General features: G+C 40.8%; 2 protein-coding genes and 1 non-coding gene across 3 annotated transcripts; 2 read left to right on the top strand and 1 right to left on the bottom strand.

Annotated features, from left to right (window-relative positions):
* Positions 1-578: 578 nt before the first annotated feature.
* Positions 579-6874, top strand: pabir2 (PABIR family member 2). Its single transcript, XM_087799591.1, has 10 exons — positions 579-1082; positions 1174-1252; positions 1321-1374; positions 2222-2265; positions 2353-2407; positions 2662-2763; positions 4033-4118; positions 4911-4975; positions 5439-5535; positions 5793-6874. The coding sequence occupies exons 1-10, from the start codon at positions 958-960 to the stop codon at positions 5929-5931; spliced, it is 846 nt and encodes a 281-aa protein (XP_087655717.1). The 5' UTR covers positions 579-957; the 3' UTR covers positions 5932-6874.
* Positions 2447-2590, top strand: LOC148071440 (small nucleolar RNA U109). Its single transcript, XR_015712880.1, has one exon. It is a non-coding gene; the product is annotated as a small nucleolar RNA U109 (small nucleolar RNA).
* Positions 6875-7135: 261 nt separating the features above from the next.
* mospd1 (motile sperm domain containing 1) lies at positions 7136-12100 on the bottom strand. The gene is made up of 6 exons (XM_087799592.1): positions 12002-12100; positions 8513-8811; positions 8362-8437; positions 7939-8171; positions 7719-7880; positions 7136-7524 (listed from the first exon to the last, which is right to left on the bottom strand). The coding sequence occupies exons 2-6, from the start codon at positions 8664-8666 to the stop codon at positions 7493-7495; spliced, it is 657 nt and encodes a 218-aa protein (XP_087655718.1). The 5' UTR covers positions 8667-8811; positions 12002-12100; the 3' UTR covers positions 7136-7492.
* Between the last annotated feature and the right edge of the window lie 309 nt (positions 12101-12409).

The following is a 12409-nucleotide window of genomic DNA, read 5'->3' as shown; positions in this document are numbered from 1 at the left end:
GACTCCTGATTTTTATTTTTTTAACAGGCAAATGTGTGATTGAAGAAATCCATATGATTATTGATAAGACATTTCTGTATTAAGTTTTATAAATTTAGATTCATTTTTTATTGAATGTCAATGGAATTGTTCAAACCTGTTTAGAATCAGGCAACACCAGTTGCATCACGGGAAGCGGAAGAGTCCCCGGAAGCACGCCGGGAGACGGAGCGCTCTGATTGGACAGTCTCTTCTGAGAGGGGCGTGAGGTTAACAGTGCTAATAGTTAGCATGCATGCTCTCGTTCATGATAAAAGCACGCGTTTGAGGGCCTGGATATTATTAAGTGTTGCATCTGCTCCGCATGCAGACTGGATTATCTAGCTCTAGTTGATGTAGAGTAGTTGGACGAGGTCATTTTGCACAGAAAATAGTTCTCCGGCCTCTGGAGCTTTGTAGCCAAGGATGCTAATAGCTAGCCAGATACACCCGCGTTAACGTTGGCCATCACACAGCAGCGTCGAGGGATAGCACTGAATTCGGGTTTTAAGTTTTCTTTTTTAAACTTGTCGACAAGTCTGATGTTTGACAAGGTAATTCGTCTCGCTAACATGTAGTTTGGTAACAATTCAGTCGCCGTTCACTGCTGCTTTGTGGTGTTTTTGGCAATCTGTTAGCAGGTATTGTGTAGCACTCGTGTGCTAATGTTTCTATAAGTTCATATCGCTTTGTGTTGTTGCTACAGGCGTGTGCATGGATGGTTCTTTGCTCGATGGTTGAGTTGGACTGAAGGGCTTTTATTAGCCGGAGTTGAGTTTCTTTGTCCTTCGCTCTCTGCAGCAGAAAGGGCCTTGTTGCTTCTGTCGTCGATGGCTCACATCAGCTAAGTTGCTAAAGTTTGCATAGCCGCAATGTAAAGCAACGACACGCATTTTTTTTAGTCTATGAACGCGTGGCTGGCAAAGACCGCAAAGTAACATGAACAACTCTGGAGTCATGCCTCATGAGAAGATGGAGCTGGACATGGATACCCCTGCTTCTCTGGTTCAAACGGACGGGCAGTTGAGAAGATCCAACAGTGCTCCCATGATTAATGGATTAAGGTTCAAGAATAGTTGTCCTTCGTTGACTCGTTTGGAACTCTTGCAATTTATTTGGTAAAAATGTCTCACTTGAATGAATTCATCATTGCAGCGATAACTCTCAAGTGTTCCAGAGAGAGGTCTTGAGAAGCCGGAGGAACAGCACAACAGTGGTCAACAGGCCTAACATGGTAAAGTAAAAAAAAAAACGTTTTCCTATTACATTCCATATACTCAGTGTTTATCTTTCTCTGTACAGGTTCCATCATCACCCATCCGGGTCCCCAGCACCCGTCTGCACCAGATCAAACAAGTAAGTTAAAAACACTGCAAAGATTGATTCTCATGTGTGGCATGTCGGACTACCATCTTCCTCTCAAACCAATAGGGAAATATGGTGTTTGAACTCATGCTAGAGAAACATGTTTTGGTGTTAACAGGGCCGTTGATCTTAAAGAGTTGATCAGTTGGTAGTATAAGACTCCGACAGCAAAACTTTTTTAATATATTGAACTTTTTTTTAATGATATACAGTAAAGGCAAGTCTGTGCTACACATCTTTTGAAAGTTTAAAAGTCTGGGATATGTCATTTTGCTGGATTACAATCGCAAAGAGGATTAGATCACAATTTTACTAATGCACTTTTTTCAAAAACAATAAAACTAGAAGTTGAAAATTTCAAATATTTTCCGATGTCCGCATGAAAAGTTGTTAAATACTGTAGTTTGTTTCTTATGCTGCTCTTTAGTTTCTATAGACGTCACTGATCAACGGATTAAAGCGTCTCTCTGCTTGTTGCGCTCAGCGCTGCTCGCAAGTCATTTTGACTCCACAAAAATGAAATTAACATTAAATAAAATCGCAACCTCTGCGCTATAATAATTGCATGAATTATTATTATTAGCTGTATGTCCTATTGCATCAAAGAAGATGGTAACTAGTGCCAGAAGCCTCTCGTATAAGACAATGCTGAATTTTAATCAACTAATTTATGATTTCTTTTTTTTTTTCTAAGTTGGGTGCAACAGTAAAAACAGTCTTATCCCCATGAGTAAAACATATGTGTTGTAATATTGATCATAAAATATTTTACCCTTAAGAGTTATAGTTAATGAATATTTATAATGTCTGGTGCTACATTTGACTTGTCCTTTCACAGGAAGAGGGTGTTGATGTGATGAATAGAGAAACAGCCCATGAGCGGTAAGCTTTAAATACTTGAAATTATAACCAGGAACGAGGGTAATTCATTAAATAACAATAATGTATGCTGTGCTCTTGTCTAAACAGGGAAGTCCAGGCTGCCATGCAGATGAGTCAATCCTGGGAAGAAAGTCTAAGTCTGGTAAATGCAGTTGACTCTCTTTTCTGACCCATCTACTGAAGGCATGTCGGTGGCCTTGGCCAAAGTTGCTCCTATATCTGTGGAGTGAACTCTCAAAAGCATGCAAGAGAAATATTTCCGAGTTAACAGGGCCACCAGCCTCTCAAGGCCAGGCTGAGTCGGTAGTATAATACTCGAACATTTGTTGCTGGAGTGCACTCACTATTTTAAATGTCCTCAAGTCAAATGGGTAAAGATGTGAATTTTTATTTCAGAGTGACAACGATCAGGAGAAATCGGCTTCTTCATCCCCGAAGCGAATAGACTTTGTGCCGGTGTCTCCTGCTCCGTCGCCAACAAGAGGAATTGGCAAAAAGGTAACTAAGGCTGTTTCCTTTGTAGATTGATTAAATGAAGATGGTCCTCTATTTGTTCCTTGGGAAATGGGAATTTCAGTCACATCATCCCAGCAGACAGAAAATAACAAAAAATTACAGTAATTAAACTTTAATGAAAATAAAGTGCAGTTCAAACTAGAATCGAAATTTCTTAATGGTAAAGAATACAGTTATTATCATCTTGAAACTTGACTATTGGTTGGCGGCAAGCCTCATCTACTCCACAAATGTAGCGTTGTACAAATTGCTGGTGTCACAAGGGATGTCCTTCAGTCTGTTGGTGTTGCTTCTGGGGAGTAAAGGCTTTCCACCTACTGATGACTGTGCATGGGCTCACGCTTTGTGCCAACCACAGAGCCAGCTCGCCTGATCAGTTTGTCTTTGACATATTACCCCCACCCCCAAGCACACAGTTAAAGAAGTTGTATTTCTCATAGTTTTATCACAATAAACATGTAGTCATGCTTGCTGCAACTCACAATGAGCTGGAAGGAATGTGTCCAGTTAGAGTTTCGTTTCCCGAGAAATGACAGTTTGTCCATGAAGATAGTGACCCCTCACCAAGATAAGGGAGCTGAACTCGGCGTGCAGGCTGCGCTCACTGACTCATACAGTAAACCGGTCTTTGCCGGCTGCATCCAGCAACCAATGAACAAACTGTTTGTATTCAAGTGTGCCGTTATATGGAATAAAAAGCCAGCAAGCAGAGAGGTTCTTCAGACAAGCTGTGAGAAGCATCTCCACTCCTTGTTGGTAGTTAAAACTGGATTCTGACTGTTTGTTATTCTAACACTTGTCTCTGTTCTCATTCCGATTGTCTGGGAGAAAATCCCTGACACAGCAAATAAGGGGAAAAACTGGTGACCACAAACTGTTGAAACATGTAGTTTCTTGTAGATGATAATATAAAATATACTTTCTTGTACAGATTGTCTGTGTTGCATGGCCAGTCACACTTTGAATTACTTATCTATACTACTCTTGACCAGCTACTTGGTTTTTGTAGTGTTCAGCTGAACGTGTTTTTTGTTTTAAGGGGTTAGTTGTCTTTGTCCAAAAAGCATCCATATACTTCTGTGGGGCTCGTCCGTAATGTCCATCTTTTATTGAAGCCTTGACAGGTCATTGTCCGTTGCAATCATTTTCTTGTAAGAGGCTTCACTTTTTTGAGCATGTTGTGACGAAAATGTTGACTACCATCATAATTTGGTCATGCTCATATTCTTAATTTCTCTTCCTGTGGAGCAGCAGTGTTTCTCTCCATCTCTTCAAATCCTGGTGAGCAGCAACGGCCTGACGCCCAGCCCTGTTCCGAGCCCGACCCGGAGATTTAGGTGAGCCACGAGACTATGCTGTTTACTTTTCCCTTAACACCCAACCACATGTTTATTTACTGTTGCAATGTTTGTCACACTTGTGCAGTCATTAAAGGCAACTTGTGTGTGGATTTCTTAAATTGATCTTGGACCTCATCAGTATAACTTTCAAGGTTTACTTTTCAAGTCTTGAAGGACTCGTTGTGCATGTTGGAGAGGAAGTCCAAGTCATGAGAGTTGGGTTTAAGTTTTATTGTATACCAAAATTCAGTGTGAGATAACTCTGGCTGAACCCTGATCACAAAATTCAGGACGGCTCCATTTGTCTTCTCCACCTGCTGCAACCATAGAGAAATATTTTGTTTATGTTGATACCTGCGTGTAATTCAAGGTTATATACCATTTTGCTTTGATTAGTTGCAGTTTTTACAAATTATTTTTCATATGAACAGGAAGTGATGAAATGGCTGGTTTAAGTACAGTTTTAGGATTTGATAACCTAATCCTTGTTGGAAGAGTATCCTTTCATCTGCTTTTATAACGACTGTGTGAACTGAAGACATTTTATGGTTGTTCCCCAAATGGTGTGTGTGTAGTTTAATTAACCAGTATAAAAACATCTGCTCTGTAACCTCATGCACTCTCTTCACTCTCTATTATACACCTCTAAAAAGTGCTGCTCTCTTCTGCTGACCAATAAATGGCTCTTGTGGTCTTTGGGCCCTAATATGAATTGAGTAACATTGACGGGGTACACGACGCTATCGAGCAGGTCTGATGATGACGGCCCGTGTCTTGTCTGTCTTTCAGCCGGAGGAGTCAGAGTCCCATCAACTGCATCAGACCCAGCATTCTTGGCCCCATCAAGCGAAAAGGTGAGCGGAAGCTGTTGTCAATATTACTGTCTGTCTGTCTTAAACCATCATAATATATAACTTGAAGCCTTGTAAATATTCACTGCAAATACTTTAAAGCTCCTGCAAAAATGTGCTAAAAGGTGTGGTATAAACATTTTATATTTTTAAGTGCAAAGTAAAGAAAAGTGCACTGGTCAGTCAGCCCGAAAATGAAATCAACATAAAATGAAGTGCATCCCGTCTATAACTACATGCCTACAAAGATAACGTGTCAAAATTTTCAGCCCATAGGCCAAATCTAACCATCAAACTGCAGCCTGGTAAAGCTTGAAGTCTTCTTGGACCTAAATTCAATTCCTTAGTGCTAGTTTATGTTCATCATTACCTGCGAAATCGGTGGAAGACTTGGCTTGCAGGTCTGACTTTGGTTACACCTTGTTTTGTTGGTCTCTGGCTAATGTTGTCATTCTTGACTGTGCAGGTGAGATGGAGATAGAGAGCCAGCCGAAGAGACTCTTCCAGGGAACCACCACCATGTTTTCTTCTGATGTGTCCAATATGTCAGACCTCAGGTCCTGGTGAGTCTTTCTCTACGACTTTGTACAGCTTTCTGGTGCCTCCTGTCATTTTGTGAGGAATGATGGCTGCATGATGATGCCAGTAGTGATGGTCCGATGAAGCTTCATGAAGCTGTCAATATTTTTAGTCCTCTAGATGGCGGCCTCTGCAGTATTTTCCTTTTGTTTTGGTCAAGTGTTCTAATAAAACATATCATTTTTAAGTTTGTGGCGCCACCTACTGACGTAACTAAGTGTTTGTTCTGCTCTGTTGTCAGTCACTCTCCAGAAATACTGGACGGCAGCCTGAGCAGCATCAGCTCGTCTACCGGCTCACCCGGCAAGATGGAGGGAGTGTCTCCCTCTTCATCCAGCAACTCGCCCTTTGCCTCCCTGCAGGACTTCTCTCCAAAGTGACCCGGTTTTAAACCCTTTGCTGACCGTCCCTATAGATTCTAGTGTCTTGCATTTGCTAGCGAGCAGCAGTTGCTTTTTTTTTGTTTGTTTTTGAAGCATTGGAGGATTGCTAAGCCATGGTGACTCATGTTCGGAGGACTGAAGACACTGTGAAGCACCAGCTGCTATTTCAGGACAGACATGGCTTTTCCCTTCGACCCACCAGCTCTGGTCATTGGAGACTTGAGGCACAAGAAGACGTGTCCATCCCTGTATTCTCCCGGAATACTTCTGTCCACTGGCTTTTGTATGTCTGCAGAGTTTAAGAGAATATTTAACTTATTGATTTCCTGCTTTGTAATTATGTACATAGTAACTTGGGATTAATTGATCCGTCAGTTATGACGAAGGCACAAAAAGGTTCGATGACTGTTAAACTGAAAGTAGAGAAGATTTTTGGACCCAGTGCTGAAGAACGTCCCGAATGAATGTTGTCCAGACATGATCTTTAAACACTAAAAACTCCTGGAATAGTTTGATGTAAAGTTTCTTCTGGCAAATCTTTATTTATGGTCAAATGTTTATAAGTTTCTATTCCTCAAGAGTGGAACACTGTGATGGACGGAAGCGGCTGGAACTAAAGCTCGAAGCTAGATGCTTCTTAAGTGTGAAACCTCGGTAGTGTCTTATGATGTTCGCACCCATGTTTCTGTTCCACGCTCCTGTGAAGTCGGACTTGGCCATGGTTATGTATTGTTGACATGAATCTGTGCTTTTTACAGAAGGCTACGATTGTTATTCTGAATGTGTTCTTCCCTTACCAGTGTACACAAGGAGCTGCAGCCACCTCAAGGCTACACTTTCAATCTAAGGGGTCAGTTGTCCGTGATCCGCAAACTTCCTGTCTGTGCTTACATGATCGCTGTCATGTCAGACTTCAAATAAATTATTTCTTTATCTTTTATTCTGAGTGTGTTGTAGATGCTTTTACAAATGCTTCAACTGTGGCAGGGAATCGTGGACTTTGTTCATGTTGGGCCACAGATGCTTAGATGCGTTTGTCATTTTAAATATAGCAAAGCAGGGGCGTCGCATGCTTCTTAAAAGGAGCTGATTGTTTAAAATTTGAAAACCTTGATATATGTAGAAAGTCTTTGCACCTCCTGACAAGAATTCAACAGACAAACCATGTTTATGATTGAAGTAAACAATCTAATGCTTTAAGTGAAATGTCAAATGAAAATTTATTCAGATAAAAACCCTCGCATGCAAAGGACTGCATTTGGTCGACACTAAAAAGGTTAAAACACAAATGTAAAGATGGATACAGGTGAATAACAAAGTCTTTTTATACAGCTTGTTATATCCTTCACACTCATGATGGCCACAGAAATATATATGAGGCCAAGCTGGACTTCGAGGATAAACACCTATCACTGCTGGACTCGAACATAATATGCTCTCTTTAATATGCATAAGTTCCACATTTGTGGGGAAAAAAAAAAAGTAATTCTACAGGCTGGATGTCCAAAGAGGAAGAGACGCCCCCTAGTGTCAGTGTCATCAAGTTAAATCCTGTTTATCATGTGCGTAGGATGACCATCGTGAGAAGACCTGAAAAAAAAAAGCAGGATTAAACGGATGCTTAATGTTATCACACAACCTTATGTTAGCTATTCAATGAATCGACATGTAAAGGTTATTTGTAAAGCGCCCTTCTAGACCAGGGTTCTTGTCTTTTCCATCAAGTTTTTAACTCAAGTCATTGTTCACCACGAGTCCTTCCACCCGTCCCGTGTTTCACTCACCAAGAACGTAAGCAGCTACAAGTTTCTTGTTAACACTCAAGTGGAGGTAGACAGGCACGGTAGATTCCTGCTCGCCCAGGGTCGGCAGCATGAGGGCGGCCACACACACCAGCCCGAGCAGCACAGTCAACAGACTGGGGCCCCCGTTGACTGGACGGCTCTCTGACGAAATGGGAAGAAGTTACAACATGACATTTTCTCAGCTGCACGGTTTAACTACCTGTATGAGTCGCAGTCTGTTCGTAGAACTCGCTCTCTGCGAACTGCTCTTTAAGCCTGCGCTCGTCATCTTGGGGTCTGGGGCTGGGGGGCTCCAGGGAGGCCGAGGGCCGCAGCGTGGCCGTCACCTCCTTGCGTCCCAGGGCTTTTCGCTGACTCTGTTCCGACACCTGCAGTCGGAACTTGTCGTAGACGCCATAGTGACACGGCCGCACGTCTCTGTGGCGGATTACTCTGCAAATACGCCAGAAGTCAACTCCAGCAAACCAAAACCTTTTTAATCCGTTTAGCAATATTTTAGGATCTTTATAATAAATCCATACACTGAAGGGTCAACACCAACATGTTAAGTAGAGGAACATTTGCTTTGTTAACAAATGAGCTCATACAAATACAAAATGTGTTTCACCCAGAAGACACTCACATGTCCACACAGCACTGCGGCTTCACTGCTCCGGTCGCATCCACAACACTGTATTTGTTGGGCGCCGTGCACAGCACTGGAGGGAAACGACACGTGACTCAAAGTATGAAACACGAGGTAGACGACGGGGCATGTTTTTTTTTACACTCACCTTTAAACTTGAGAGCAAATTCATAGGGGTTGTAGAGTGTGAGCACCTGCTTGTGAGACGTCTGCTCATCTGCGTAAAAGACAAGCTCTGTGGGGAACACGAAGACAGGAAGGTTTCCTTCCACCAGCTCAGGCTGCCGATGCTGCTGCTGCATTTGCTCCAGCTGAGCTCTGCCCCTTCCTGTCCACGGTCGGCCTGCAGCCCCAGCCCCTCTCTCCAGATGCTTATTAGCGGGGTACACAGCCTTCAGGGGAGAGAGGCGACTCCTGCTCTCAGGTCCTGACGCACATGACACGGAACTAAACCAAGAGAAGACAGAGAAGATCATTCAAAAGTGACCTCACATGCTAACATGCATTTAAATAAATATAATTCCAATAAACATAATAAAAATGAGCTACAGTTAAATTAGGATTCGATTAAACAAAAAATGAAACACCCTCGAATGAGACGTTTTAATCTGTTAATAATCTTCCCTCATCAAACATGGAGTATATTGCTCCACCCTGTTGGTGGGTGAGGAGTACTGCATATCTTGTCTTCCCATCGGCATTACAAAATGATAAACCTCTCTGAGGCAATTCTCATCTTCAGATGTATTTTTTCAGTGCAGAAAAAAACATTTTTATAAACAGCAGATTAATGGCTCTTTTGACTGTTGACAAATGTATCTAAATAATTACATTAAATACAAAAAGATGGCTCATTTTAATTTAACGTATGATACAACAAATGGATTGTTAATAAAAAATGTGCAATATATTACATTATGTAAATGGTTTGTTTATAATAAAACACCTTTATTCTAAATGGTTTCAACTTTTGTCAGACAGAAGACGGACACTGAAGCAGTTTCTATCTTTGAGCTGTAATTGTGGTGATTAACCAAGAATCACACACTAAACATGTTTTCTGATAATGTTGCTTCTATTGTTAGTGCTGCTTTACATCTAATGTGTGTGTCCCTTTTAAGGTCTGGAGGTTTGTAAATAAAATACAAACTCTTGCATACTTTGGTCAGCCGCTCAACTAGAAGGATTCTTGTGTTGACAATTTATGGAGTACTCCTAGAGAAACCAACAATATCTGACAGAATAGCTGTTTTGTTGAGAGTTTGCACGGACCAACAATTTCCAAACATTTTGTTTGTCTGAAAAGAAAGATCATATACAGTATTGTATTAATTCTTTCTATGACTTTTAACACTACACTACACATCTGAAGAACATAAACCTTTATATGAAACATCAAAGGTTGCTATGTGACATTATTAAACAAGGGCATCAAAGAGAATAAGAACTTGAAAATGGTTATTCTATTGAGTGCAGCAGCTCATTGTGAGAAACAGAAAAAGCCACTTTAGAGAAACAGTCTGGTAAAAAAAACGAGTCAGTGCCTGCTGCTAACCGTTTCTTGTGCACCTGTGAGACTGCAAAAGACACTTTTGTTGAGCCGTTCAAGGTAAAGTCAAGTTGATACAGCTCTGCATTGGTAAGCACCTGGCATGTGTCCTGCCTAAAACATCACCAAGACAACACAAGTGTTTGGTTTAAGACACAATAAACAGAATCTAGTCCCTGCTCCTTCCCTTGTTTTCTGCTGTTTAACTTCTTCAACGTAACCATCAGACTGGACTACTGTAACTCTTCTGTCAGGATGTTCTAAGAAGTCATTCAGAACTCTGCAGCTCGTGTCCTGACTAAGTCTAAGAGGCGCGAACACATTTGCTGTCCTCAACATTGGCTTTCAGTAGAATTTAGAATACTATTTAAAATACTTATTTTAACCTACAAAGCTTTACATGGTGTAGCACCAACATACATCAAAGATTTAATCCACGCATATCAACTTTTTACGATCCTTAAACTCAGATCTATATGTTCTAAATGTAGATAGGAGCCAGGGCCTTCAGTGTTCAAGCCCCTCTGCTGTGGAACCCACTACCGGCTTCAGTCCAGAGGGCAGACACCCTCTCTATGTTTAAGAGTTATCTTGAAACTTTACTTTTTTGATGAAGCCTATAGTTAGGACTGACCAGCTGACCTCTTAAGCTGCTACAGGCTTAGATCGTTGGAGAAGTTTTAGACACCAAGCTCTCTCTCTGTGTATCCTTCTTTTCTGCATTATATTCATCACCTGTGCAGTTTAAACCCACAGTTTTCTCTCATCTCTCCTGAAGCTCCATGACTTCACATTCAGCTGCTCCTTCCCCACCATGTCAACAAATCTCTCCATGACCCTAGACTCTGCTGCCCTACTCTATACTCTCCTATTACTTAAACTGTCTAAAGATAACTTTATGATTTGCTCATCTGACGTTTTTCCATATAGGCTCTTAATTACAGTGTTTGGTGGAATTGGCCCCTGGTTTACCAAAATGGTAAACCTCTTCCTTTCTACAGGGTTTTTTTTCAAATTCATTTAAGCATGTCATTATGGAGCCTTTAAAAGCCACTTTCCTTCAGGATCAATGTAACAGTTTCCAGCCTTACATCTCAGCTCGAGTTCTGAGGTCTGTGGATCAGAATCTGCTGATGGTTCCACACACATACACTTCCGCACCAGAGGAGAGAAATCCTTAAAGGCTGTTGCTCCTAAGCAATGATCTTCCTCTCCCTCCGCGTTCGATGGAGTCTATTGAATCTTTCAAGAAACATCTTTTATTTGTGAAGGTCTTTTCTTAATTATCTTGTTTTGACCTGTGTTGTTTTTAAAATGTTTTTTTTTTGTTTAAGCACTTTGTGACTCTGGTCTGCAAAATGAATTTTACAAATATGAATTACTTACTTAATTACACTTTAACTAAAATCGAATTGAAATTGAATTACAATAGGAAGAAACATGTTGCTGAATATAAGGATTGTTGGAGAACCAGAAGCCAAGTGAGGTTTCTTATCACACCTTCTTATCAAAAACAAATGGACGTAAGCAGTGTTTTAGTGGAATAAACAATTGAGAGCGAAGTAAACCATGTGAATATAGTGTTCAAGGGTCTTCAGATCGATGGCAGCAGCGACGCTGGGTAAACGCCATGTGGTCTCTCGGTGGATCACGTGGTCGGTGTTTACATGGTTACAGCAGAAAGACGTCTGCGGTGTTGCAATACTTTTCCATGAAACAGGATACATTTTAAATTGAATACATCCACGAGAAGCTTCGTCAGATTGTAAAATAAATGTATATAATCACCCAATATCCAGAAGGTATTTTTAGTGTCTATTAAACTGTAATTACACAATAATGCTTAATAGTTAAGATAACATTATACCACTTGACACGTGATAGATAACGTTAAATGAAAATAAATGTTTCACAATGTTCTTTCCACGACATTATTTTTAGGTTATTGTGAAGTAATAACTACGCTGTTAGCCTCAGCTAGCATTAGCAGTAATAGCATGCGAGTGAAGTTACTGTTTTCTCAGCATAAATCATGTCATTACACAACATAAAAGAGTAACATTCGTGTCCTGACAGGCTGACTAGTACCTTCTTTTCAGCACACGACAGCTCGGGTGGTACGGTGGGTTCTTGCTCTTCTTCCACCCTGCTGTTGTTTCACTATAGCCCTTTTCTTTGTCAATAATATACTGCAGAAGGCGCAGTGCATGTCGGGACGATGACGTCAACTAGACGACTCATTTTAATATTAATGTTTATTTCAAGCTAAAACCATCTCGGAAATACATTAGCGTCGGCGTTATTTTCATTTCCAGGTTTTAGGTATCTTTGTGTTTTTGTCAATGCAACCAGATAAAAAAAACAGTTGTTGTTGATGGATAGATAGATTATATAGATTAATAGATAGACAAGATTAGATTAATAGATAGACTTTATTGATCCCTCCTCTCCTTATGGAAATTGTTTTTCCAGTCAGCACACAGCACAAAGCAACAA

This window comes from Callionymus lyra, chromosome 9, assembly GCF_982586985.1.
Source record: "Callionymus lyra chromosome 9, fCalLyr1.hap1.1, whole genome shotgun sequence".
NCBI lineage: Eukaryota > Metazoa > Chordata > Actinopteri > Syngnathiformes > Callionymidae > Callionymus > Callionymus lyra.
Note: the sequence above shows the minus strand (reverse complement) of the source record. Positions and strands in the feature narration are given on the sequence as shown.

Excerpts from the sequence above, each read along its gene's own strand:
- pabir2 (XM_087799591.1), top strand. The coding sequence starts at position 958 with ATGAACAACTCTGGAGTCATGCCTCATGAGAAGATGGAGCTGGACATG. Across the intron at positions 2,764-4,032 it reads CAAGAGGAATTGGCAAAAAG|CAGTGTTTCTCTCCATCTCT; the intron begins GTAACTAAGGCT and ends CCTGTGGAGCAG. Across the intron at positions 4,119-4,910 it reads AGCCCGACCCGGAGATTTAG|CCGGAGGAGTCAGAGTCCCA; the intron begins GTGAGCCACGAG and ends TCTGTCTTTCAG.
- mospd1 (XM_087799592.1), bottom strand. The coding sequence starts at position 8,666 with ATGCAGCAGCAGCATCGGCAGCCTGAGCTGGTGGAAGGAAACCTTCCT. Across the intron at positions 8,438-8,512 it reads ATTTGCTCTCAAGTTTAAAG|TGCTGTGCACGGCGCCCAAC; the intron begins GTGAGTGTAAAA and ends GTTTCCCTCCAG. Across the intron at positions 7,525-7,718 it reads TGTAGCTGCTTACGTTCTTG|GTCTTCTCACGATGGTCATC; the intron begins GTGAGTGAAACA and ends TTTTTTTTTCAG.